The sequence below is a fragment of the Chlamydotis macqueenii genome, chromosome 1 (genome assembly GCF_036417535.1).
Source record: "Chlamydotis macqueenii isolate bChlMac1 chromosome 1, bChlMac1.mat, whole genome shotgun sequence".
NCBI classification, from domain to species: Eukaryota; Metazoa; Chordata; class Aves; order Otidiformes; family Otididae; genus Chlamydotis; species Chlamydotis macqueenii.
Window position 1 is genome coordinate 52303209 of NC_141556.1, and position 23250 is coordinate 52326458.

General features: G+C 40.7%; 3 protein-coding genes across 3 annotated transcripts in view; 1 reads left to right on the top strand and 2 right to left on the bottom strand.

The window, feature by feature from the left end:
• The window catches only part of UTP20 (UTP20 small subunit processome component), a 62780-nt gene extending 57913 nt beyond the window's left edge, over nucleotides 1–4867 (top strand). The window contains exons 59-62 of the mRNA XM_086750951.1: nucleotides 326–598; nucleotides 1149–1275; nucleotides 3384–3529; nucleotides 3908–4867. Of these exons, the coding sequence (XP_086607077.1) occupies nucleotides 326–598; nucleotides 1149–1275; nucleotides 3384–3529; nucleotides 3908–4063 (702 nt within the window). The 3' untranslated portion in view covers nucleotides 4064–4867. The remainder of the gene's footprint in view (nucleotides 1–325; nucleotides 599–1148; nucleotides 1276–3383; nucleotides 3530–3907) is intronic.
• ARL1 (ARF like GTPase 1) lies at nucleotides 4767–11170 on the bottom strand. Its single transcript, XM_086750962.1, has 6 exons — nucleotides 11034–11170; nucleotides 8907–9044; nucleotides 7426–7507; nucleotides 6231–6342; nucleotides 5359–5537; nucleotides 4767–5152 (listed from the first exon to the last, which is right to left on the bottom strand). Exons 1-6 carry the CDS (start codon nucleotides 11035–11037, stop codon nucleotides 5122–5124), a joined length of 546 nt encoding a protein of 181 aa, XP_086607088.1. The 5' UTR covers nucleotides 11038–11170; the 3' UTR covers nucleotides 4767–5121.
• Nucleotides 11171–12711: 1541 nt separating this feature from the next.
• NUP205 (nucleoporin 205) overlaps nucleotides 12712–23250 on the bottom strand; it is a 53399-nt gene continuing 42860 nt past the window's right edge. The window contains exons 32-43 of the mRNA XM_086750974.1: nucleotides 22751–22942; nucleotides 22424–22545; nucleotides 21161–21299; nucleotides 20814–20940; nucleotides 19755–19831; nucleotides 18081–18209; nucleotides 17414–17540; nucleotides 16497–16663; nucleotides 15971–16094; nucleotides 15096–15224; nucleotides 14301–14374; nucleotides 12712–13068 (exon numbers count right to left, since the gene is read on the bottom strand). Coding sequence (XP_086607100.1) covers nucleotides 12916–13068; nucleotides 14301–14374; nucleotides 15096–15224; nucleotides 15971–16094; nucleotides 16497–16663; nucleotides 17414–17540; nucleotides 18081–18209; nucleotides 19755–19831; nucleotides 20814–20940; nucleotides 21161–21299; nucleotides 22424–22545; nucleotides 22751–22942 — 1560 coding nt within the window. The 3' untranslated portion in view covers nucleotides 12712–12915. The remainder of the gene's footprint in view (nucleotides 13069–14300; nucleotides 14375–15095; nucleotides 15225–15970; nucleotides 16095–16496; nucleotides 16664–17413; nucleotides 17541–18080; nucleotides 18210–19754; nucleotides 19832–20813; nucleotides 20941–21160; nucleotides 21300–22423; nucleotides 22546–22750; nucleotides 22943–23250) is intronic.

The following is a 23250-nucleotide window of genomic DNA, read 5'->3' on the forward strand; positions in this document are numbered from 1 at the left end:
TCCACTGTGAACCTGGTCATAGATTTCCTTGTGGAAAACATGGTCTGCTAGAGGTGGGGAAGACAAAAAGGAGCACCCCTGCCTCAGAGGGTGCTAGAACCCAAAAGGAATGGTAGCTCATGGGAAGATGACTTTCCCAAAATGCAGGAGGATACTGAGACACACCTTTGTGTTAGGAGCGTGATGCAGAGAGTGAACCCCTTACAGCCTCCTGGGTTGGCCAGTTCCTCTTTCAGACCTAGCCATGGCTCTTACATACCCTGAGTGCTGCTGGTGCTGACACTGGGGGATCTCGGTGACTGACTACTCTGTTTTTACACTTCAGGTTATAAAGAATTTGCTTTTTGTGGCAAAAGTTGTTTACTTGCTAGCCCCTGCCTTAGAAGAAGGTAAAGAGGCTGAAGGAGAACTTGGCTGTGAAGTGGAAGAGCAGGAGGCCTCAGAAGATGAGGAAGAGAAAGATACTTCTGCTCAAGGAGAGGGAGAAAGAGAGGACACAGAAGAGAAAGGCCAGCCAGCTACATTGCTCTGGTTAATGAAGAAGCTCTCTCTCATGGCAAAGCGAGAAGCAGCATATTCCCCTAAGGTCCCTTTAAAGGTAAGAACAGGGTTAGACCAGCTGCTTTTGATGTGGTAGGCACTGGCACAGCAGTGTTGCCCTCCTGTGGGGTCGTGGAAGGGTGGGAAGGCCTAAGGCACCAAGCTGAAGGGGACAGAGCACTGCTTTTGAAAGCCCTGAGTGCTAGGTTTATGCAGGCAGGGGAGCGGCAGTGCAGTTACTTGCTAGGAGAAGGGCAGGGTGTGAGAGCATCGGGAGAAGCACTGTGGTTCCTCGTGGTGTAGTTAGAGAGGCTGAGCTTTCCTGTCTTCAGCTGCCTCGGTACAGGACAGTCAGAACAAGCCTGTTCAAAGTATTAACAGCTGCCAGCCTGGTAAAGTCACAGCTCACATGTTTACAGATCCCTTGGGGCTGTGTCTCATCTAAAGGCTGTACTTGGCTGCAGTAAGACCTTGTAACAGCAGTGAGTTTCTGACTTGGGTGTCAGAAACACCACCCTGTGTGTTGAACAATGATGCACAGCCCTACAGTAGTTTAGGCAGTTCCCTTCCAACCTTCCTTCCTTCATATCTCACATACTCATTTTCAGAGAAGCTGCATCTTTAAGTTCCTGGGAGCAATCTCAGTGGATCTGGGGAAAGACAGGATCAAGCCGTACCTTCCAACAATTCTCACCCCTCTGTACAGGGAGCTGAACAGCACCTATGCAGAGCAAGGTAAGTGATTTCCCTCACAAAGACCAGCAAAGAGGAAGGCGTGTTGGAACTCTGCCTCGGCACAAACACCGCCTGTCATTCCTTTTGTCTGTTGGGGTACAGGTGCCATAATCAGTGAATTTCACCTCCTTGCAGCCTAATCAGAATACCAGGAAAGGAGGAGAGCGTTTGACAGCTGGAACAAAAATTTACATGTTGACAAAGAAAAAAGACTGGACTGGAGTTAGGCAGGCTCCTACATGCAAGTGGCTTGAGCATGTGATGTAGTGGAAAAAAAGTGTAGTCACATCAAGGGTGGACTCATGGAGTCCTTGCTGAGGAGAGGAACAGAGTGTGGGTGTTAAGAAAGCCAGAACAAGGCTGTTGCTAAGTGCCAGTCTTTCTGAACTGCCATGTTAGATCTGCTGTGAGGCGTAGGGGCATGAAGATCCATGCTGAATGGTTAAAAGTGCCTCGGGTTTAACATAAAACAGGGTGTGTTTTATGGCAGCTTGTGTTACTGTAGAGCAAGAGACTGTACGAGTTGGAATCGCCAATCTGGTGGTGGTTTGATGTTTTCCCCAAGCTCTCCCTTTTTTAAAATAGAGAAAATGACCTTTAGCTTGTGCCGTGTGTGCACCATGACTGCGAGAAAGTAACCTTTGCAGGCAGGGGAAGAGAGCTGCCTGCTGTGGGAATGGAGCACGTGGTGTTTGCAGTGCCGCATACACCTATGGAACTGTGCACAGAACTTCTCCCTTCCTCCTGAATGAGTCCAGGTCACTCTGTCCTGCTAGATACCACCTGTTTGTTTAAAAGATCTTAAGCAGTCATGCCTGGTGGGGGAAAAAGACAAACCAACTCCCCATATAACACAAGAGACTCTTGGCTTAAGAACAAGACACTGGTGTTCAGATAGTTCCTGAAAATCAGAATGGTGTGGGTTGGAAGGGACCTTCAAAGGTCATCTAGTCCAATTCCCCTGCAAGAAGCAGGGACATCCCCGACTAGATCAGGTTGCTCAGAGCCCCATCCAGCCTGGCCTTGAACGTTTCCAGGGATGGGGCTTCCACCACCTCTCTGGGCAACCTGTTCCGGTGCTCTATAACCCTTATTGTAAAAAAAAAAAAAAAAAAATGGGTCAAGTCAACCAAAATCCAGTGATGTCTGGAAAAGAACAGACAACAAACCAAAAAAGAGTTATATTACTCTAAATCTGTGGTTTGTATATACCGTGAAAATTCAGTGTGCAGCACTGGGTCCCCGCATCTCAGGATACAAAAGAACTGGAAAAAACTTGGAGGGGGGCAGTAACAGCATCCTAGATAAGGAACAGCTGCCTTGGCTATCATTTTGGGTTTTTTTAGCTAAGGCAGAGACATATGGTAGAGCTTGACAGTTATCGTGAGTGGATAAATTTTTTGCTTTCTCTGCCAGCACAAGAACCAGAGACCTTCAAATGATTTTTCAGAATTAACAACTGTAGAGATGGTTTTTCACATGAGAGGGGGTGTAGACCCAGGGAACTTGTCACTGAAGGATGTTGTGAAGCCAAGCAGCTTACACAAGCTTCTCTGGAGGCTATTACAAGCACTTGGAAGAGGGATCTGTTGGAAGACTGAGGGAAACATTTTCAGTTTTCCCTTAGGGTATCTGTAGCCATTCTTCCCCTCCTCCCCCCACATCCTTTTTTTCAGTGATTGTAGTTAATACGTTGCAACTAACCAGTGATCCTAACCATTAAGCCAGCCCTCATGGACAGAGATGCTGGCTGACAAGGCTGGAATCATCTCTATTTCCAACAAAGCCTATTCCAAAACAGCCCTGGTGGCTGTATACAGCAAGCCACTTTTAATAACCTCTGGGATGCCGTTATCTTTCTGAAAAAAACTTTTGCTTCTCCGAAGCATTATTTTTTTTGTTTGCCTGTGTGAAGCACTGCTTGTGGTCCTCTGGGAAAGCTGGTGAAGATCCAGCAGATTTCACAAGAGCCTTTGCTTTGGTCTCTACAGTATATTGGGCAAGATGAATCAGTACAGCCGTCCTTTAGTAAAGAGGAATCCTTACAGGGCTCTTGGCTTTCATTCCATACGCTGAAAAGATTAAGCAAGTCAATTTTGTTTTATTAGATCCAACACTGAAGAACCTTTCCCAAGAAATCATAGAACTGCTCAAGAAGTTAGTTGGACTGGAGGCTTTTTCGCTTGCCTTTTCTTCTGTGCAGAAACAGGCCACTCAGAAAAGAGCGATGAGGAAAAAGCAGAGGGCTTTGCAGGTAAGAAAGATTCTGCTTTCTCTTCTGGGAAAAAGAAACAGGGTTTCCCTAAAGGCCTGAGAGCTGACCAGGAGGGTGAATTTGAAGAACTTCATCCGGAATTGGGACAGTTTTGTTGTTTCATTTCTGAAACTTCACAAGAAACTGTTCAAGATCAGCCTCTTGGGCAGGTTCTGGCTGACAGTGATGCTGTGCTTTCCTGTTTACCTGAAGAGCAGTGGTGAAGCTGGGCAGAGCAGCCAGAATACCTTGAGTTTTGAGGGGCTTAAGAAAACCTGTGCGTTGTCTTCCAGTCACCAGTTTCTTAGGAAGTACCTGATGTTTACAGGGACAGTTGTCTGTTGTAATTAAACAAACAAATGTATTGTTTTTCACTAGACTGTAGCAAACCCTGACATTGCTGCAAGGAGGAAGCTGAAGAGACATAAGAACAAAGTGGAAACCAGGAAGAGAAAAATAGAATTCCTCCGCCCTACCTACAAGGCCAAGAGACCTCGGAGTCACACACTGAAAGATTTAGCAATGGTGGAATGAAAAGGCTTTTTTCCTTTCTGGAGGATTAATTTATAAAAAGGAATTTCAAGCTAAAGAACTAATTGTTAAAAAAAAATACATATTTTAATTGTATTTATTAGTATTTTTTCATGTCTTGATTTTCATCTAGGATCTTAAATAAAAGCTTTTCAATTTTTTTCCAAACCTGTATATTTACCAGAGCATGTACAGCTGAATGGACAACCATCATGATCTTTTATATTAAATTTTACTTCATTTTTACAAGATGGGTTATGTGATGATTGTGCTCATGCCTGTGACCATCCTAACTTCTGGAGAGGAAACAATCCACCTCTTGACTTTGATTTGTGTTTCAGTTTCTGCAGCTATACTGAACAACTTAACTGTCATTTCTGGCTAAGCTGAGAGTATAGGAGTAACAGCCCATGAAGGTGGAAGTTAAATTCAAATTATGGCCCTAGCAAATCAGGGCAGTAAGTGGCAACTGAAGGCATTTATTTTCCTTTCAGAAAACGAGTGCTATGTTAACAGCTAGAGGTACGCTATTTATCTCTGTTGCTGTACCTCATTGTAACAGCGTCTCTCCACTGAGGGATTGTGATGTATGACATCAGCTTGAAGGAACTTCTTTAATTGTTCACCTGCATTGCTGTTAGAACTGGCAGCAGTTGGACTTGCTTCTGTAAGCAACCAGCCTCTAGGCAAGCAACACACCTATCAGTACAGCTGACAGTTCCAGATTTTATTAGTGTTTTAATTACATTAATATAGTGGCCACTCAAACTTAAAAGCACTGAAGGGGGGGAACAAAAAAAAAACAAACACTTTCCCAGCCAGTAAGACTTCCGTACAAATTAACAGAAGTACATCCTTTAAACAGAAAGAAAGAAATGGAATGTCATAATGTACACAGACATTCACCTGGTTCAGCTTTACAAGTCAAGAGAGGCATCCATAGTACAGGAGTCACACTGAAATCCATCCTATTTACAATTATTTGTGGCCTGAAAATACATGACTGCAGAAAGAGGGACGCTGGATAGAGCTGAAACTTCATCACGATGGTCAGCTTTGTATCACTGCCTGCTCTTCAAGGCCTCCACCAACCTAGGAAGAAGTTTAAGTAAGTCAGTTTACTGAAAAGTCATTTCAATTAGACTGAAATACTTTCAGGGGAAAGCTACTCTTTCTTCTTAAGTGGACTCTTGTCTTTTATGTCAGACAGACTTTCCACAGATCCAGTCTTAAAAAAAAAAATATATATATAAAAATATTTTTCTAATGAAGCTGGTAGAACTGGACTGTTAACTCACCATTCCATTGCTTCATCAAGCCCTGTGCCTTTAGTTGCAGAGGTTTTGAATATCTGCCATTTTCGGTCCTTCAAAGCCGGTAAGCCAAGTGCATTTGCCATTTCTGTGGGAGTCATGGCCTGTTCCATGTCCTGCTTATTTGCAAACACCACCAAAATGGCTTTCTTCAACTCTTCTTCCTAAAAAAGGGAATGGTGCAAGTTGTTGCAGAGACTTTTACTGAATTTATTTAAGCAGATAAAACCCAAAGAATGAAAAGAAACTTCAGCAGCTCACATAATGATTTTCAGTTTGCTGATTTTTGTTCTTTAGAAAATTCTTTGGTCAAAGAATGGTATTTACTTTCAATTCCAGCACGACACCATATAGGAACAATTTCAAAACATGGCTGGTTATGCCTGTTAAATTATAAAGCAAGCTGGTAGCTGGATTTAACAAGGCATATCAAAGAGCTTGCAGGAATCTTGGTGGTGGGGGTGGGAATGAAATTTTACTCAACTCATCGTCTTACTCTTACTACCCTGTTCTACATATGTTCTTCAGCTTCAAAACAGAGTAGGATACTAATTACTGTTAATCCTTCGGAGCCTGGTTTTGCCACCTCTGAAGTACTGAGCAGGTGTCGTTGCAGTCAGATAAATTTTCATGACCGAAAGGCTACATGTAACTAACTTACCGCCCAGACAGTGCTGCACAAAACTGAAATACCTGCAGCATATTTAGTGCTTTTCAGCCACAAGTGCTGCACAGACCTATTCTGAGGGCTGAAGTTTCACAAGTGAAGTTGAGCTTCACTTGATTCACTGAATCAAATTCCACATTCACTCAAAGTTTTAATTTCTCAGATACGATTACCATGCTTGTTTTCTTACCTCTAACATAGCAACAAGCTCTGATTTTGAAGTGCCAATTCTGTCTCGATCACAGCTGTCCACTACATAAATGACTGCATCTGTATTTGAGTAGTAACACCGCCAATATGGCCTGCAGAAGAAAGATCAGTTCCAGTCATATGATTTGCACTTTTAGCAGTGCTTTTTAACCAGATAATGAAAACTAGATTACCCAGAGTAAGTAAAAACTGTGTCTGGGGTGAAAGGCCTCAGGAAGCAAGTAGAAGATAGATAGCTTCAAGAGGCTACAAAAAGGAACAGACAAATATTCTCTATAGCAAAAAAAAAAAAAAAAACACCCCAAAAAAACCCACAGCACACCCCCCCCCAAAAAAAAAAACAAACCCAAACCAGCAAAACCCCAGAAACAAAACAGAATTGCTGGGGACAGATTTATTTGGGAATCGGCCTGCAAGGTATCAGGTCCACAACTGAGGGACAAGGAAGCAAAGTTTAAACACACAAGCTTCTGCCCTAGATAATCGTTACGGTCACCAAAGAAGGATAAACAGAGAAATCTTAAATGACTCTTTCATACAGGCAAGTAATTACAAGGTCAAAACAAGCCACTTTTTTCACAATTATCTTATTGAAACTAAAAAGGGAAGGAACGTGCACCTTACCAACGGCACCTTGCTCATTAACTAATTACGCTGCACCTCACTTCCTAGCGTTCGAAAGGGAATCAGTAAAAGATCACACAGGGGTACTGAAGACATCACTACAATTACACACTTAATGACTCACTACAAAACTTGTAAAGCTCACTTAAAAAAAAAAAAAACAAACCAAAAAAAACCCCCCACTATCGTCTATACCCAAATTCAACTTCCTAGCTTTGCATTCTTAAAAATATTTAAATATCTTTTTGGGTTTACATCATTCACTTCCCTCTTTCTCAGAGAACAAAAATTCTCATTGCCTACTACACGAGTAAACTTGCTTTTCAAAGCAAAACTGTATAAAAGTGAAAACATTCACTTGTTTCTTTCCAATCTGTAGTCCAAAACTGGTTTTACTAACTGAATTCTGTCAGATGGAAGTGCTCTCCTGACAATGGGCTGTTCTTAAAACTTAGAACAAATTTTCAGAAGTGCTAGCTATGAGAATTCCAAGAACTGAGCACTTTTTAGAGAAACTTAATTGTATCTTTTGATTTTAAGAGATCTATTACCTTATGCTTGTCTGTCCTCCCAAGTCCCAGACTTGAAATTTCAGATTTTTGTATGTAACTGTCTCAACATTGAATCCAATGGCTGAAACAAAGATTAAAAATTTCACTGTTGGTGATTTTTTCATTAGTTTTCTGAAGAACATTACAGCACTTAAGTTGAGAATTTTCAGGCTTGAAAATTTTAAGTAGCTACATAATAAAGTTCATGCCCTTTGTGAAGTTACCCCAACAAGAAAATTATGGATCAAAATACCGCAGTAATTTTTTTCTTTGAACAATAAAAACACATTGTAAACACACTGTAGAGATCTGTAACAAATGCTAAGGTTGTTAAAAATGAACAGAAGCGTGCCTGAAATCACCAAAACAAACAGAGCAAGGGTTAAAGGCATGGCCTGTTTTGATAACCAAGTACACAACTGACAGCAATAAAACACCAAGGAACGTCTCCTTCCTGTCAAAACCAGATCTACAGCAGAACCAACTTCTCAGCAGAAGATCTGACACTGTGGTACCTGGAAGATGGCAATAAGGTTACAGCATATCACATATGTCATTCCTTTTCGTACCCGCCCAGAGAAACAACACAGCACAGGGAAGTGAAGGATGGATAGAGACTGCCTAAAATTTATGGAGGCTGAAATAAGCAAAACCCTAGGGCAAAACGATTACGGCACAGTAAACTGCTGGCTTCTAAAAGGCAAAAAAAGATCTGACCAAAGTCAGTTTATCGTGGCCATTCAGGAGGAACTCAAGAGACATGACAGGAACTCAGAAGCCAAGCGTCCCTTGTCCTTCCATGTTACACAGAGTGATCCCAGCCAGACCACTTCGGCACACACATCTACAACGTGTTTGTAATAGGCGGGTATGGCTGCATGAATCCTAAGACAATTGGTGAAATCAGTTACATTTTTTAAAATAAGCATCATCTCCTTCCATGAGATCTCACATTGAGTTTTGTTACAGTTTCTACATAACGTAAAGTTAAACCATCTGATTTCTTCTTCTCTGTGATAAACAGAAGTGTTTATGGAACAAACTGAAGACCCTTATCAAAAAAAAAGAAATTAAATAGATACAACTCACACCATCCTATGTAAAATTTTTTTTGTACAATAATAATGATCTCTAGAATTCATATTAGAGCTATATTTGGAGACAAAAGACTTATATAGTCAACAGTTACCACAACTGAACATTTAGCTATCAAGGAAAGCCTGCAAAGACAAGGTAACAATCTCAAGGTCAAATAATTTCTGCATTTAGCAGGGCAGCATAAAATACTGCTTTCTGCAGTACTTCTACAGCACAATGCAATACTGTCACAAAAGAAAGTTCTTAAATGCAACAGCGCAAGGCTCCCACAATGTAAGGTCCTTTTGTTTATAAAGGAAGGGTGTAGTGAATTCAGCTGACACAGCTTAGGTGTTAGAGCTACAGGCAAATCAACTATTTCCACTAAGAGACTGATCACTTACTCGGAATGGTGGTAACAACCTCTCCAACTTGTAACCTGTAGAGAATGGTTGTCTTCCCTGCTCCATCCAGTCCCAGGATGAGAATCCTCATCTCTCGAGTTCCAAACAAACTGGAAAAGATTGTGGAGAAAAAGCCCCCTACAAGAACCAGAGCAGAAAGATGTTTCTATGTCAGGTAGCAATATGGAGGATATGGAAAGGCAGACACATCAACCTTATTTCTTACTGAGCAACAGTATCTTTAGTTTCTCCAGTGAAAGCAGACAAGTTCAGGTTGTTGCCCAGATACCAGCGTGCTGAACCACATTTTATTTTCCTGGTTTTATGCTGCTATTTTATGGTAGCTCAATCCAGCAAAATCACATTGCAGCAGCATCAAGCTTCCTCATTGTGGTTAGGATTTTTTTTCCTTTTCTCTCATTAGACAAAATCTGAGCCAACTTCTGTTTAGTCTGCATCAGACTCTATCTTTTCAATCCAAGAGACTGTACAAGGACATGCTGCAGCCTGAAATAATTCTTTTTCATGTTTATGGTATCCCACAGGACCATCCAATTCTTTTTTTTTTTTAAATGAAGTATAAATAAGTAGTTACGTGTTGAATCACAGTCCATTACAAACTACGATGCTGCACTAAATTAAGTACGTTCATACTACAGAGAAGTCTAGGAGTTGTTTTTAAATGCCCTTTGTTTTTTTTTTTTCTTTTTTTTTTTTTTTTCCAAAACTGGCTTGCTTCAACATCTCATTTGTTCTTTAAATACATGTAAGAGTACTTGTGGCCAGACTAATATCTGATTTGTGCCTCTCAGATGTTTAAGTGCAGAAAGAATACCAATGTTCTAAGCCAGTAACAATGAATTTTTTTTTCCCCAATGACTTGTATAACAAATATATCCAATGCTAAACAATAATTTTGTAAATCCACCTAAACCCTGTAAAAGGTAATACCAAACAAGGTAGAATCACATTTGATAAATCTATCAGAGAAGAGACAAATTAGAGAAGATTTGCAACCAAAATCTTATTGAAAGAGGTTTTGATAAGAATTATTCCTCGTGTTTGATTTCTAGGCATCTGTGATGTCTTTCCAGGGAAAGCAGGGAGCAACAAGCTGTGTGCTTACGCATAAGAAAGAATTCAAGTTGTAACAGGTTGCTTTACTTTGTCCAAGCCCTTCCCATCACAGAAGCCATGCACGCCACAGACCTACAAAACAGAGAGGAGCTATAAGGGACCATCTGTTGCCAGTTTGCACAGTGCTGCTCAAGGCACTGTTTGCTGTGAGAGAGGCAAATAACCTTAACAGAACTGAGCTGCAAAAGGTATTTCAATAGAAATATTTCAAGTAGCAGGCTCCTACGTGAGCTACGGAGGCCTAAGAGATGATAACTCTTTCCTCTCAGTCAATAACTTTGCTTACTGCCAGACACCTCTCACTCCCCGTTTTTGTATTCTAATATGCTTTTCCCAGACCAAAACACTGCTCCAGTACTAATGGTAATAGGACAGGTTTATGTTAATCACTTAACCCCTAGATTCAGGGCCTCTTACTATGCCCTCTACTTTATTTACTGTTCTACAAAACCTCTTTTCGTAATTAATTCCCCATTAGCAGCCCATTACGTACCCGAAACAAGAGTTTTAATTTAGCCTAAATCTCATGAGTACAAAAGCGTTACGGTCTCTGACCAACCGCGCAGCCCTGCTGGTGCCGCTCCCCACCGCACAGGCAACGACGATCGCCTGGAAACGCTGCCCCGAGGCCCTCCAGCAGCAGCAGCCCCCCGGGAGGGACCACACCAGCGCCAGGAACCCGGCCGCCGAGAGGGTCCGGTGCGGCCGGGCCCGGTCCGCGTTAGGAGCTCAGGCTGAAGGCAGGCGGGCAGCAACCGCTCCCGCCGCCGCGCACAGCCGGCGATCCCCTCCCCTCCCCTCGCCTCCCCGGCTCCTGGCCCCTTCAACACCGGTCCGCCCGGCCGCCCAGGCGCCGCCGCTCCCCACCCCAGGCGTCGGGGGGTGGGACGGACGGACGGACAGCCAAGGCCCCTCGCCAGCCCCGGCCGCCTCCCCCCGCCCCGCCGCGGGGTCCAGTGCCGGGCGCCGAGGCCGCCGCCCGCTCCTCACCCATGCCGAGCCGCTACGCCGCGCCGCGGCCGCCCCGCCCCGCTCCGCTCCGGTCCGCCGGCCCTGCCAACGCTGAGGGGCCGCCGCTCGCAGGCTCCACGTCGAACGTCGCGGCGAGTAAACGAGGCGCTCCCTCCTCCCCAGCAGCCTCGCCGTTTCGACACGGAGCCGGGACGGCGCCCGCCCGCGGTCGAAGAGGAAGGGAAGGGCTGGGCGCGGGGCTTCCCTTGCGCCCGCCGTCGGATTCACCCGGGCGGGACGGAGAAAGGGAGGAAAGAGTTTAAAAAAAAAAAAAAAAATTTAAAAGCAGGCCCGAGCGAAAAGGTGACGAATCTGCGGAGCCACGCAGTTCAGGGGAGGGGCGGGGCTCGGCTGCGCGCGTGCCTCGGGCGGGGGCGGTGCTTCCTGCCTCCTCGCGGCAGCGCGGAGGTCGCGCGCCGGGGCGGGGCGGGGCGGGGCGGCGCGGGGCAGGCGCGTTAGGCTGGCACGCGCCGTCGCTAGCCCCCGGCTGGCCACGAGCGCACGCGCCAGAGCGGCGGCCGGCGGGGGTCCAGCCGCGGGCGGAAAACGGCTCCGGTTACCGCAGCCCCTCAGGCCGCTGAGGGGGAGCGACCAGCAGCGGGTAAAGCCGGGGCGAAGGCGGCACCCCAATTCCGCACAGCCGGCAGCTGGCTACCGTAACATTTTCTGAAGTGCAGCGAATTCCTCTCAGCCAGCAGCTTCCCACAGTTACGGTCATGTGCTTAATGAGAAACTCTGTACATTGTTTCCTGGTTTTCACTGAGACGGTGGAGAAACAAGGAGAAATGCTGTTGAGAATCAACCAAGTCCAGCTATGTAAACCACTGATGTCCAGCTGCTCCTACGGAACAGGTATCAACCATCATCTGAGAGCAGGGCTATCATCATCCCTACCTACAAAATGATGTAACTCAGGTAATCAGTTTCTGCAGATGTGTAAGCACAAAATCGTAAAAAAAAAAAAAAAAAAAAAAAAGTGAAATACTAAGTAATGAAAACTCAGGGGAGACAAAATTTACAAGGCACACATGAAGAACTGGGGTTTAAGATCAGACTGTAACAAAAGAGAAATCCAGGAGGTCTCACATCAATAATCAGTGGTTACACTTTTTTTTCCCCCTTCCATAAGAGACAAGGAGAGAGGAGTGTCTCTTACGAGAACAACCTGTACCTACAGAACCCATCTACCCCTCAGGGATGTTGGCTCCCTCATGCATTTTATTCTGTCTTCACACTCCCGTTCCAGCAAGAACAGCACAGGAAACTTCACTCCCTAGCGCAGTCACTGTCCAGGACTTCCCTCATTATTTTTTTTCTTACCTAGTCTTGTCCACAGAGAAGCAGCCCGTGCTTCTCTCAGCTGAAAAAAGGCAGAACAAGAGGGAGCTGTAACGAGCAGTTCACAGTGCAAAATGACCACCTTTCAAACAGAATCCACACCAAGGAGTGATTACATTTTCTGCAAGTGTAGAGACTTGAAATCCATGTTTTCATTAAGCCTGTGCGTGAAGCAGGAACAGCATAAACAGACACAGACCTTCTGGTTTTCTCTGAAAGCATCCATGAATGTAGTATCATCACAGCTGCAGAACTTTTTGTTTCCTTTATGTCCTCCGTGAGAATTCTTTCTTGCTTGAAATTCTACATTAATCATAACTCAGGTAAAAACAATCCTTTATTTTTCCTGTCAAGTTGGGAGCAGTAGGAAAGAATACACAAAATGGATCCATAGGAGTAAGAAAAAAAAAGTAACAAAATATTTTTGACATTATTTAGAAAATGTATGATCTAGAAAATCTGATGATCCAGAAGGCCTGCCCTAGCACATTGCTTCAAAGGGCAAGCAAGATAAATCAGTCTTTTAGGTCCTTGATATCCTTAGGAGACCACGGATGCGTCTAACAAGAGCTTGAATAAAGGTGTATCGTGAGCGAACCTTAGAATATAACCCTTCGATGTCCAGAAGCTTCTTCTGCAGAGATTCACCAAAGCTGTTGGTGGCTTCCATCTGAAGCTGAGAAACAGAGATTTGTTGCAGTCATCAATACAAAATCTTCTCTTTCTGCAATGTCAGCTTATCCACCATCAGCCACCCGTCAACCCTTTCACTGTGATTTATTCTCTAAATCACTTTCGAAAGTACATTTTTTCTGACTCCACTAAGAAGTACTACTTGCATTCTCCCCTATGTTTTTCTCTCCAAATTAGGTAATGGATAGCCTTTCTACAGAGGTTACTGGGCAACTCGGAAGATTTACAGATTATCCAAATATTACCACCTTCCAACCACTACAAGTTTTAGGAATTAAATTCCTGTTTTAGGAATTAAACAGTCTCAGATAATTCAGCTTCTTCAGTTATAGTCATACAAACACTGCTTCCAATTAAAATTTTCCTAGTCCTTTAAGGACTGTTTAGAAGTTAAGAGCCCATGTGCATAAACAACTTTCTTTTCATTAATACATATGTAAACAGTCCCTGGAAAAACTAATTACATTCTAAGTATTTTAGCAAGATGTTACTGTATATTTTACCTTTGAACAAATGAAATAAAAGACAGATGCCTCATCACAAAAAAACACATACAACTTCTTATAATCCTAGATCTTTAAAAAAAGTGTTTGAGCCGGCACAGGTTTTTGAGCACAGGTTTTTTTTTTTTCTGCACAAACAGCAGCAGCAGCAATAAAATGATCTTTTTTTCTGCCACCTCTGCATGACATTTACACAAACTATTAAATCACTGTGTCAGCAGAAATCACTTCTTTGCTAGCACTCACATTTTACAGTCTCCTCAGTTTCTGTTACCCTTTTCCACCTCATTTCTCTACAGCCTAGCTGCAGCCGACCTGTAGTAAATAGCTAAAGGATAACAAAAAAATGGGGATCCTGCCCTCATATTGCAAGTCTTTCAAGGATAAATGATGTTTTCAGAAAGCTATTATTAAAAAATACTTACTGTCTGACTGATTTACAAAAGAAAAAGAATGATTAATTTTTCTAGCTCATTTTTCATTTAACTTTCTACATTAAGACTTGAAAATATGTTTGCAGCAGCACAACTGCTACCTGCTTCGTAATACTTGCAAAAAAATTTTGCAACATTTCATGAATCCCAAAGTAAGTTATGTCCTGCAGGTGTTACCACGGGTTATTTAGAGGTGGGAAAACTACAGTCAGACTGCTCTCAATAGCTGTACGGTAATCACACACATTCTGTACTTTCAGCAGACTGGTGCATCTCACCTGTTCTATATCATGCTGGCTCACTCGATTCAGTCCGCTACTGAAATCCAAGTTAGGCTCTGAACCAAAGGAATCTAGTGATAGAAAATGAGACATTATAATTATGTTGGCCACTCCACACTATCTTCTCCACATCAAATTACAATATGAGCTTAAAATACAGTGTTCTAAATTGGTCAGTAAACTTGTGCATTAGAAATGACACTAAATTTTTTTACTTAAATGTTTTAGAGAAAATACATTAAAGAAAGAGCCGTACATAATTTTGATCACACAACATGGCACTTTAAGCAAAAAGCTCCTCCCCAGATCACTTCTCCCTTTCTGACTTCCATTCCTAATTTTTATTTTTTTAAAAAACAAAATTCAAACTTAAAATCTTCTAGTGAATCTATGGTGCCTACAATTCTAAAACTACTTTTTAAACCACCAATATTAATTTCAGTTCTTAATTTCATCTTAGATTATTATAGTTAAATATTTTCCTAGAAATTGTTTTGAATCACTGATCTGATTATATTATTTGAACTTCACTTGGTTTGAACAACAGAAATAAAAAAAAATAGTTAATTTTACTTTCCTTTGGAGGTTATGCGTAATAGACAAAACCCAAAAGTCTGTGGCTCAACAATATTTGTATTGCCAGTTCTCCAGTGGAAAATCCAAATGTATGCCCAATCCAAACAAAATTTCTTTTATAAAATATAAATGGGAAAATAGCAATAGTAGCAAATCAGTTTTAAAGTTAACCATTAGAAGTTATTCAAAGACACTTTGATGTTTGAGAAATTTTACCCTGCAGCCTTCCTTTCTTAAATGACATCCTGGAGGACAGCAGCGAGTCTTGGGAGTCAGCAGGTGTGCAATGCAGTAGATAGTGTTCCAGGTGACGCCAAAGAATGAAGAGACATGTTTCTATAATATCTGTAGACACATCTAAGTGAAGGAGTCTAATTTTATTGTCTTTAGATTGTACATTTGCTATATGAGCATATTTACACACTTTGAAGCAGCTGAAGATGTTAGCTCAACCATCTGTCATCTCCTCCAGCAGAAGCTTCTCACCCCCACTCCTATGGCCTGGATAGCTCAGTTGCAGGGACAGTGAATTAAAGCTGAGGTTATAAAGCTGGGGATGGCAGTAACATCCTCAGTTACAACAGGTAAGTCTGCAAGAGCGCGTATTTCCCAAAGTAGGTTTCAGAGGAAAATTCTGATCTGCTGCAGACAATTACTTCGTGCATGACTAGTCATCTCCATAGAATTACTGGTATTTATAAGATCAGGTCTATGCACAGTGGACTGTAAGACTGGAATCTCTGGAAAATTATTTTTCAAAATATTTCTTCCACCACACTTGTACATATGTGAATGTTAAGTGGGTCTGGACACTGAATCGAAAAGCTGGGCTGTAATAACTCCTTCACTATAATGTTGCAGAAGGTCCTAGCAGGGTCTCCATGATAGGAATTACTAACCTGAAAATATTTACATTTTGACAATAGCAGAACAATACCCTCTTACTAATTTAGGTTTTCAGTATTTCAGATTTCCTATTTGCAAAAAGTGTTGTTCAAAGTGGTCAGAAATCTAGGCAAAAAGAACCCATTCTTATTTCTCTGCTTTTCTGGAGCATCAGCTTGAGGGTCACTTCAATTTTAGAAGGATACAAGAACAGAGTGAAAGCAGCTTGGCTCGGTTGTTTATTAGCTTCACCAGGCGTCGCCTTGCCAAAATGTATTTTTGAGAAGTGGAGATTTTGTCAACCCCAGCTGGCATAACTGACTGACACAGCTGTGATAAGAAGAGGAAAAACAAGAATATTGTAGCAAATCACAAAACATGAAAAGAAATAAGCAAATAAAATTACTTATCAGTATCTAGAACTTCCTTGTCAGCTACTATTTCTTCAAAACCATGCTCTCTATTTTGAATTTGCATAAACTTGCTGACCAAAAAATGGAAAAATTAAATGTAATCCCAAGAAACTATAATGAAAATTACAATTTCTAAAAGTTAAGCCCAGTATTTTCCCCAAAGTTTTAGGTCACTCATTCTAGAAGACACCTTCATCAATAGTAAAAAGGAATATGCACAAGAACTGGAACTACTTGCCTAAGATCCTTTGGAGTCCCTGTTGCAGCTATGTCTAAGTTACAAACAATACAGAGACTACAGAGTCGGAAGAACTATTACCTCTTTTATTTCATCTGGTGGGAGTTGCTCCACATTTTGCAGTTTGTTCACACTCTGACGATGGCTATCATAGTAACTGAAGAAATCACTAGTGCTCTGTTTCAGGAGGTAGACGATAATCCCCAAGCCAGGCAAGTGCCAGTATGGAACCACTGGTGCTTGTGTATCTAGAGAAGACGAAGAACAAGCCATAAAAAAAATTAAACAAAACAAAACAAACAAACAAAACCAAAAAAGCCCCACAAGAAATCAATAAGGTATTCTCTCTGGCAATAAAGTCTTGAAAGACATGAAAGCAAGTTTATATTTTATACTTCTGTCTCAGAAGTAATACAGATTAAAGTCTAGGCAAAGAGTTCTGTGACTGCAGTACTAGAAGGTGGTCAGCACAGTACAGTACTGAGTGTTAACATCTGAAACGTAAGTAGACTAGAAGACTAACTATTTAAATATTTTAACTACTCAGCTGCATAAAAGTGCACTGTAAACTCCTGTCATGTGGCGTAATGAAGGATTCCAGTCAGCATCAAAACACATCTTGCATCTTGTAAATGAGGTCCTACTTTCACAAAATGTAATCCAGCACAGATGCTGAAAAAAAAAAAACAAATCCTCACCTTTCCCTGTCTTGTGCTACTTATTTATATAGACATTTTTTTACTGATATATGTGTTCCTTAGGCTGCCATGGGAAGTGAACTAAAAAGGATTTTTTGGTCATGTTTGTTCCAACTTGGACTAATTTCCTGATTTGGCTTAGTGCAAGGCTGCGCAAGCATGTGTTCCAAAATTAGAAAATGGGCAGCTACACTACTGGCATAAAGTGTATGTGAAACTACAGCCTCTGGTTCATTGTTTTTTATTAGCCCCAAAGTCTCAGCATTCAGTCTCATAAAACAGCAAGTAAAAAAATCTCACCCTGACGAGGCCCATCTCGGTTGGTTGATTCTGACAGGCTAGGAGTAAACAGACAAACAGCGTGCTGAAAACTGGGAGCACTTTGCAACATAAGTGACTCACAATATTCCATCACGTTTGCACAGATCTGCCAAAAAAAATGACAGCATGTCAGTTACAATATCTATAGGCTTTGGAGCATTCAATTTTAAATGGATAAATGTCAATGAATAATGTTTTGCTCCCTCTCTTCTCACCAGAATGTGATGATTCTCTTTTCTGATCAGTTACAGCCTCTCTTCTATTTCAAGTCTAGGACTCACAACCTTGCCTCTTTCCCAAACCTGCTAGTTAAGATTTCTGGTCAATTTTAAGATCCTTTTGGCCCTAACTTAGTGTTAGCCATTGCCCTCTACACCCAGCCTTCACTTGGAAAATTTCTGATCAATTTAAGGCTTCGAAGTTCAGAGTTTTTACCCAAAACAATGGTTGCTAACGCAAATTTAAGTACCCAAATTTTCAAGGTTTCATTTAAATAGAAATAAAATGTGGGATCCTATACCAAACTAAAACCAGTGTAGAGCATTACCACTGTCATATGCAAGTGTGACAACTGAACAAATCTGCAGAGCAGGTAAAATGTCACAATTTGAGACTGAAGGTTCTAGCAGCTTCTTTGTGTCCTTACCTGTTGCATGGCCAACTCAATTTCATCCCTCTTGTTCACTCTGTCTCCCTCTGCGTTAACATCTTGCAGTTTAAACTGACGTAGTCTGTCTGAACCACCAAACCGACTTAGAAGTCCTAAGCACTGGCGCTGCCATAAGAAATGAATATTTTAACAATGAAGTGCATGATTCTTTTCACTTCAGTGATACATATCCCTTTAAACCACAATAGCAAGACAGCAATGTAAATAAAACATTTAGCATTTTGTGAACTAAATTTATATTTTTAAAACACAATGTTTTGACTGACCTAAAGGCGAGTTACACAATGAGTTAACTCACATAAAGACCATTTAAAAAATTAATGGCACCCTAAACCAGTTCCTTGAGTAATGAATGTAATTCAAAAGTACACAACTTTATTTTACCTCTCTTCCAGACTATTATACTGACTAGCATCAATGACAGTTTAGGTTTTCCTATTCCCACTGAAAACACGTTTACCTATATAGATAAACTAACAAAATCTAGATATGAAGATAATACGCTCCATAAAAGTAGAGTGCAAAAAGCAATTCAATAGCTTTATAAAAAAAGAAGTAACAAGCAATAAATTTGGTTTTAGTTTACATGTGGCTGTTAAGATCACCAAAGTGCCTCAGACTGTAAGCCAGTTTTGTGTGGAATGGCAAAAAAGGTATCAAAGATGAAAGATTTTTTTTTGGCAATTATTTTGGGGAAAACACTTAAATCCTTTTATTACTTGATGACAATAACAGGACAAACTAGAGAAAAAAGTTACAACAGCAGACAACTGATTCACCTAGTTTTGCTCAGAACAGCCATTTTTCAAATTAACTAATTAAAATTCCTCATAACAGAAAAGTCCTTCTGCTTTCCCATGGGAATTTCTTTCTGACATGATGCAGCAGAACACTGAGTACCCCAGTGTTACAGCAATCATTTACAGCTTGCTACTTTGCTTTAGGCTGCTCAGCCTAATAGTTACTATCAGTGTCCAGAGAACACATCCTTCTCTTGCAACCAGAAGTATTTGATAAGGCAGCCCTTTCTACAGATAGTTTTTAATTCAATATGTCTTTATGAAAATCCTTGCTCACATGAACCACAAAGCTTCAAAAACATTGCTGGATGCTGAATGCTGCAATGATAGCTTTTGAGCAAGACTTACTCTATCTTTGCTTTTATTCTGGTTTCTAAGTCATGGTTATTTTTAAAAGGGGAGGAAAGAAGTAAAACATGCGATGTTTGATACTCCATGGAGACGTGCTTATGGCAAAAGTGGTAACAGAGTTTTTTTACAGTACTTCTTGTGCTTTGATGCTGACCTCAAGTTCTTGTGCTTCATGTAAGATGACTCCTAAGTCACAGAGGGAAACAAAGTCCCTGATGCAACTCTGATGTTGCCAAATGTTGTCTTTCCTACCAGGTTTGGGGGCGTGGGGGTGAAAACCCAACCCAAAAACCAAACCACCCAAAACCACAACACAAACCACCAGACTCACACACAAACCACCCTCACTCCCCAGAAAAACCCCAAACCACCATGGGTTCTTCTTAATGGCGGAAAACATCCCTTTCGTAACTGCTACTAGTCAGAGTACAAAATAAGGAAGAAACTCCTCTACATACAAAATTCTAAAGGTTAAGTGTCAAATATACACCTTTATTACCTGAAATCGGCCTATATGTCCTTGTAGCTCCATCTGCGTCCCTTCATTAATATCAGTGTCCAGCTCACTTAGCACTCCTGATAAAAGGTACAGCCATTAAATTAACTGTTTGGGTTTTTTTTCCAGAAGAAAATAGATTTATGCAGTATATAGATTTAAAGGCAAGTATTGATCAGAAAAGTTTCAGCCGAACATACAACTTACATTATGTACATTGTTTCTGTTTGAGAAAAACATTCAGACAGGAATGTTTTTAGTTACTAAGAGATGCATGAGAGCATGTAGCTTATTGTTCTAAGTAATTAAAAGGCAGGGGTGGGGAGGAAAGGAGGTTAGCGTGAAAACTGCAGCTGTTGTGCAAAGCTCAGTATACTGACTGTAAGCAAAGAAACATTTGGGCTCAACCTACAGCTCTGCACTCCTTCCTATTGTAGTCAGATGTCTCCCCTGAACAAAGAGAGTCATTAAATCAAAATAGAGACGTTATTTTGAAATGGTAAGCAAGTCTTCTAGCATGCAGAAGAAATCACTATATCCATCACAACAATTATTAGTCCTCTGCAAAGGTAAGCCAACCAAGAGAAATGACAGTATGCTAATCCACAGTGTTTCTCCTTGGAATCTTGCTTTTTTAAATAAATAAAAATGTAGAATACATTAACAAAGATATGAGTATGCAAAAAAATTTCTGTCTTCATTTCCTCAGTCACAGAACTTGCTGAATGAAAATTCTTTTTGAAGATACCACCTGCACTTTGCAGGCACAAATTTGCAAGTCATCTCAAAGACAAGAAGTACTTACTGTCAGGTAGCATAATGAAAAGAAAATGGGAAGTCAAATGCATATTGATAAGGGCACTATGTCCACTGCAAATCCACCATACTTATTTCAAGAAAAAAATATTTAACATTTATTTATTTTTCCCCAGAGCTCTAAATGTCAAGAAAATTCTGTACTGTAGTAGATATTTCCTTATGTGTCTTACTATTTCTTTATACGAAACAAAGCCTGAGATTCATGCACATGGGGCCAAGAGACTTCAAAACTGCAGTTCCTACCAGGCAGAGCTGCCTTGCTGATTATTCCTGTCAGGAAGGCCAGCTCCTGGAGAGATCCAACACTAACATCTTGACACCTCAGGATTGCCTGGATAGTATCTGAATGGGAAATTAGAAACTGCAAAACCTGTACCACAAGAAGAAAAGGGAAAATATGAATAACTCAAAATTTATCAGTCAGCAGAGAGGAAGCAATGCTCCTACTTTTGGAGAATTTTAAAGTGATCTCCCATACTAATGAGGATAGGATTTTTTTTTTTTAAAAAAGCTTACTTTCAGAGCAAACGGACACATAATTTCTTTGAATGAGCAGTAGCAGCGATACTGTAGGATCTTTTGGAACTTACCTGTCCTGCTGCTTGCAGGTGTTGTGCCATACTGGATGTGAGGATCACCTGGCACAGTTGAAGAGCAGGAAGAAGAATCTGGCGATAACGTTCCACTGGAGTAGGAATGAAGACTGGGGGATCTCTCATTCCATATATTCTTAAGAGAGGGGGGAAGAAAGGAAAAAAAAAAAAAAATAGAAAAAGATAAACAGTGCAAGAAAAGTGAAGCCCACTAGTGAGGCAGAGCCTCAGCCTACAATCACCCTCATGAACCTGCAAACGTTTCAATAATAGGTCTGTACTTAAATTGAGTTTATATTGGAAAAGTAACAAATTTGTGATATACAGCTGCTGCAATTTACCTAGAAGGCTGCTGCCAGGTATTTTCTCTAAGCAGAGAAAATTACTTCTTTGCACTATACTACATTAAATCAGATTACTTTGTTGTAGAAGTATGACATATGTTTTCTTTACTTGTGTATAAAACTAAGTATTCACAAATATTTTAGGAAGAGGTGTGCTTAACTCTAAAGCAACTGATAAATACAGTCCTCTACAGATGCCCTGTAGGTTTCATACAATCCTATATATCTCATCGGCACTTTTATCAGAGTATTTCTCTAAGTCTTAAATTTTGCTGAAGTGTTTGAACCCCCTGTGTGTCAGTAAGAACTGTAAATTTAAATCAAGGTGATTTCCCCTAAAGATGCAATTTCCTTCTCTGAGATCTTCTCTGGGTCACCTCACAATGACTAACAACATAGCAATACATCAAGAAATTTGTCAAGCAATATACAACTGTGATTTTTTAATTTTTTTTTTAACACATTGTAAACTATTTCTTAAATAACATTTACTTCACTGCTGTCTCATAAGTGTTTTATGGGGGAGGATGAACTCTGCACTTTTTGTTCATCAACTGCAAAGCTCCCAAAATAAGTTTACAGTGCAGCCTGTTTTTCAAACATTACAATCTAAATGATATAATAATAATAATAATAATAAGTAGTATTAGTAAACAATTCCCATCTAAGTTATCAAACAAATAGGATTTTACATAGTCTAAGTAACTGAACACACAAGGACGACTTCACACCTACTTATTTGGAACTTTTGTTTCAATAAAAGGTAGCTTTAAACTGAAGTGATAGGTTAAAGAAACACACACACGAAACATATACTCACACATACCTACTCAAAAGACTTCTGTCTATAAAAAGATTTCACATGCTTCCAAGACTATATTACAGTTTCAAAATCAGCCAGGGAACCAACTCTTACCCCTGATGGTCTGTTTCAGGTCGCATGTCATACACTTGACACTGTGCCAGCCTCACAATCACTCCAGATCGCAACAGCTCTAATGCCCCTTGCTGACTTTTAGCTACTCTAGTGAGGAATGCCTAGAGAAGGGTAGAGAAGGATAAGTATCAGAGATGCACAATGAGACTTACTATGACTATTTTCCCTCTTGATTTTAACATAATTTCAAATACTATTATTTTAGTAAATTATCTCTGAGTACAATCAATGTGAAGTACAGACAAACAACTTTTATTGTTAAAAAAACCCCACCATATCACAACATCGTTTTTGAAGTACTATTACCATTTTGGACTCATAGGTGTACAGCGCTTTAAGTAAAGGGGGCTGAGGTGTGAGCAAGCTCTGAAGAGTCAGATCATCATCTGCCAGGCTATCCACAAGCACCTTCAGGTAGCCACTATTGGAGAGATACAATAGCCACTGCTGCTGCTTGTCTACTGAAACAATACGATCAAGCAAAGCCAATGCCAGCATCTGGGATGGGGGAAGAAAAAAAAACAAAACAAAACAAAACAAAAAAAAAAAAAAAAAAAAGAAAAAAGAAGAAAAAAACAAACCAGAATTAAATCCATGAGATCAATGAGATTTCTAACAAACACGTAGAAATATGAAATGCTAAGCGGTTCCTTCTAATAGCTTCTTAAAAATATAATGCATTTCTGCACTACAATTGCAATTCTTTATGTGGAAAATATTTTAAGATTTCTTGACATTTTAATGCAGTATGAGCCAATGACCTTCTTGCTATGGTTCTTTAACAAAATATTACAGATATTGTTGAA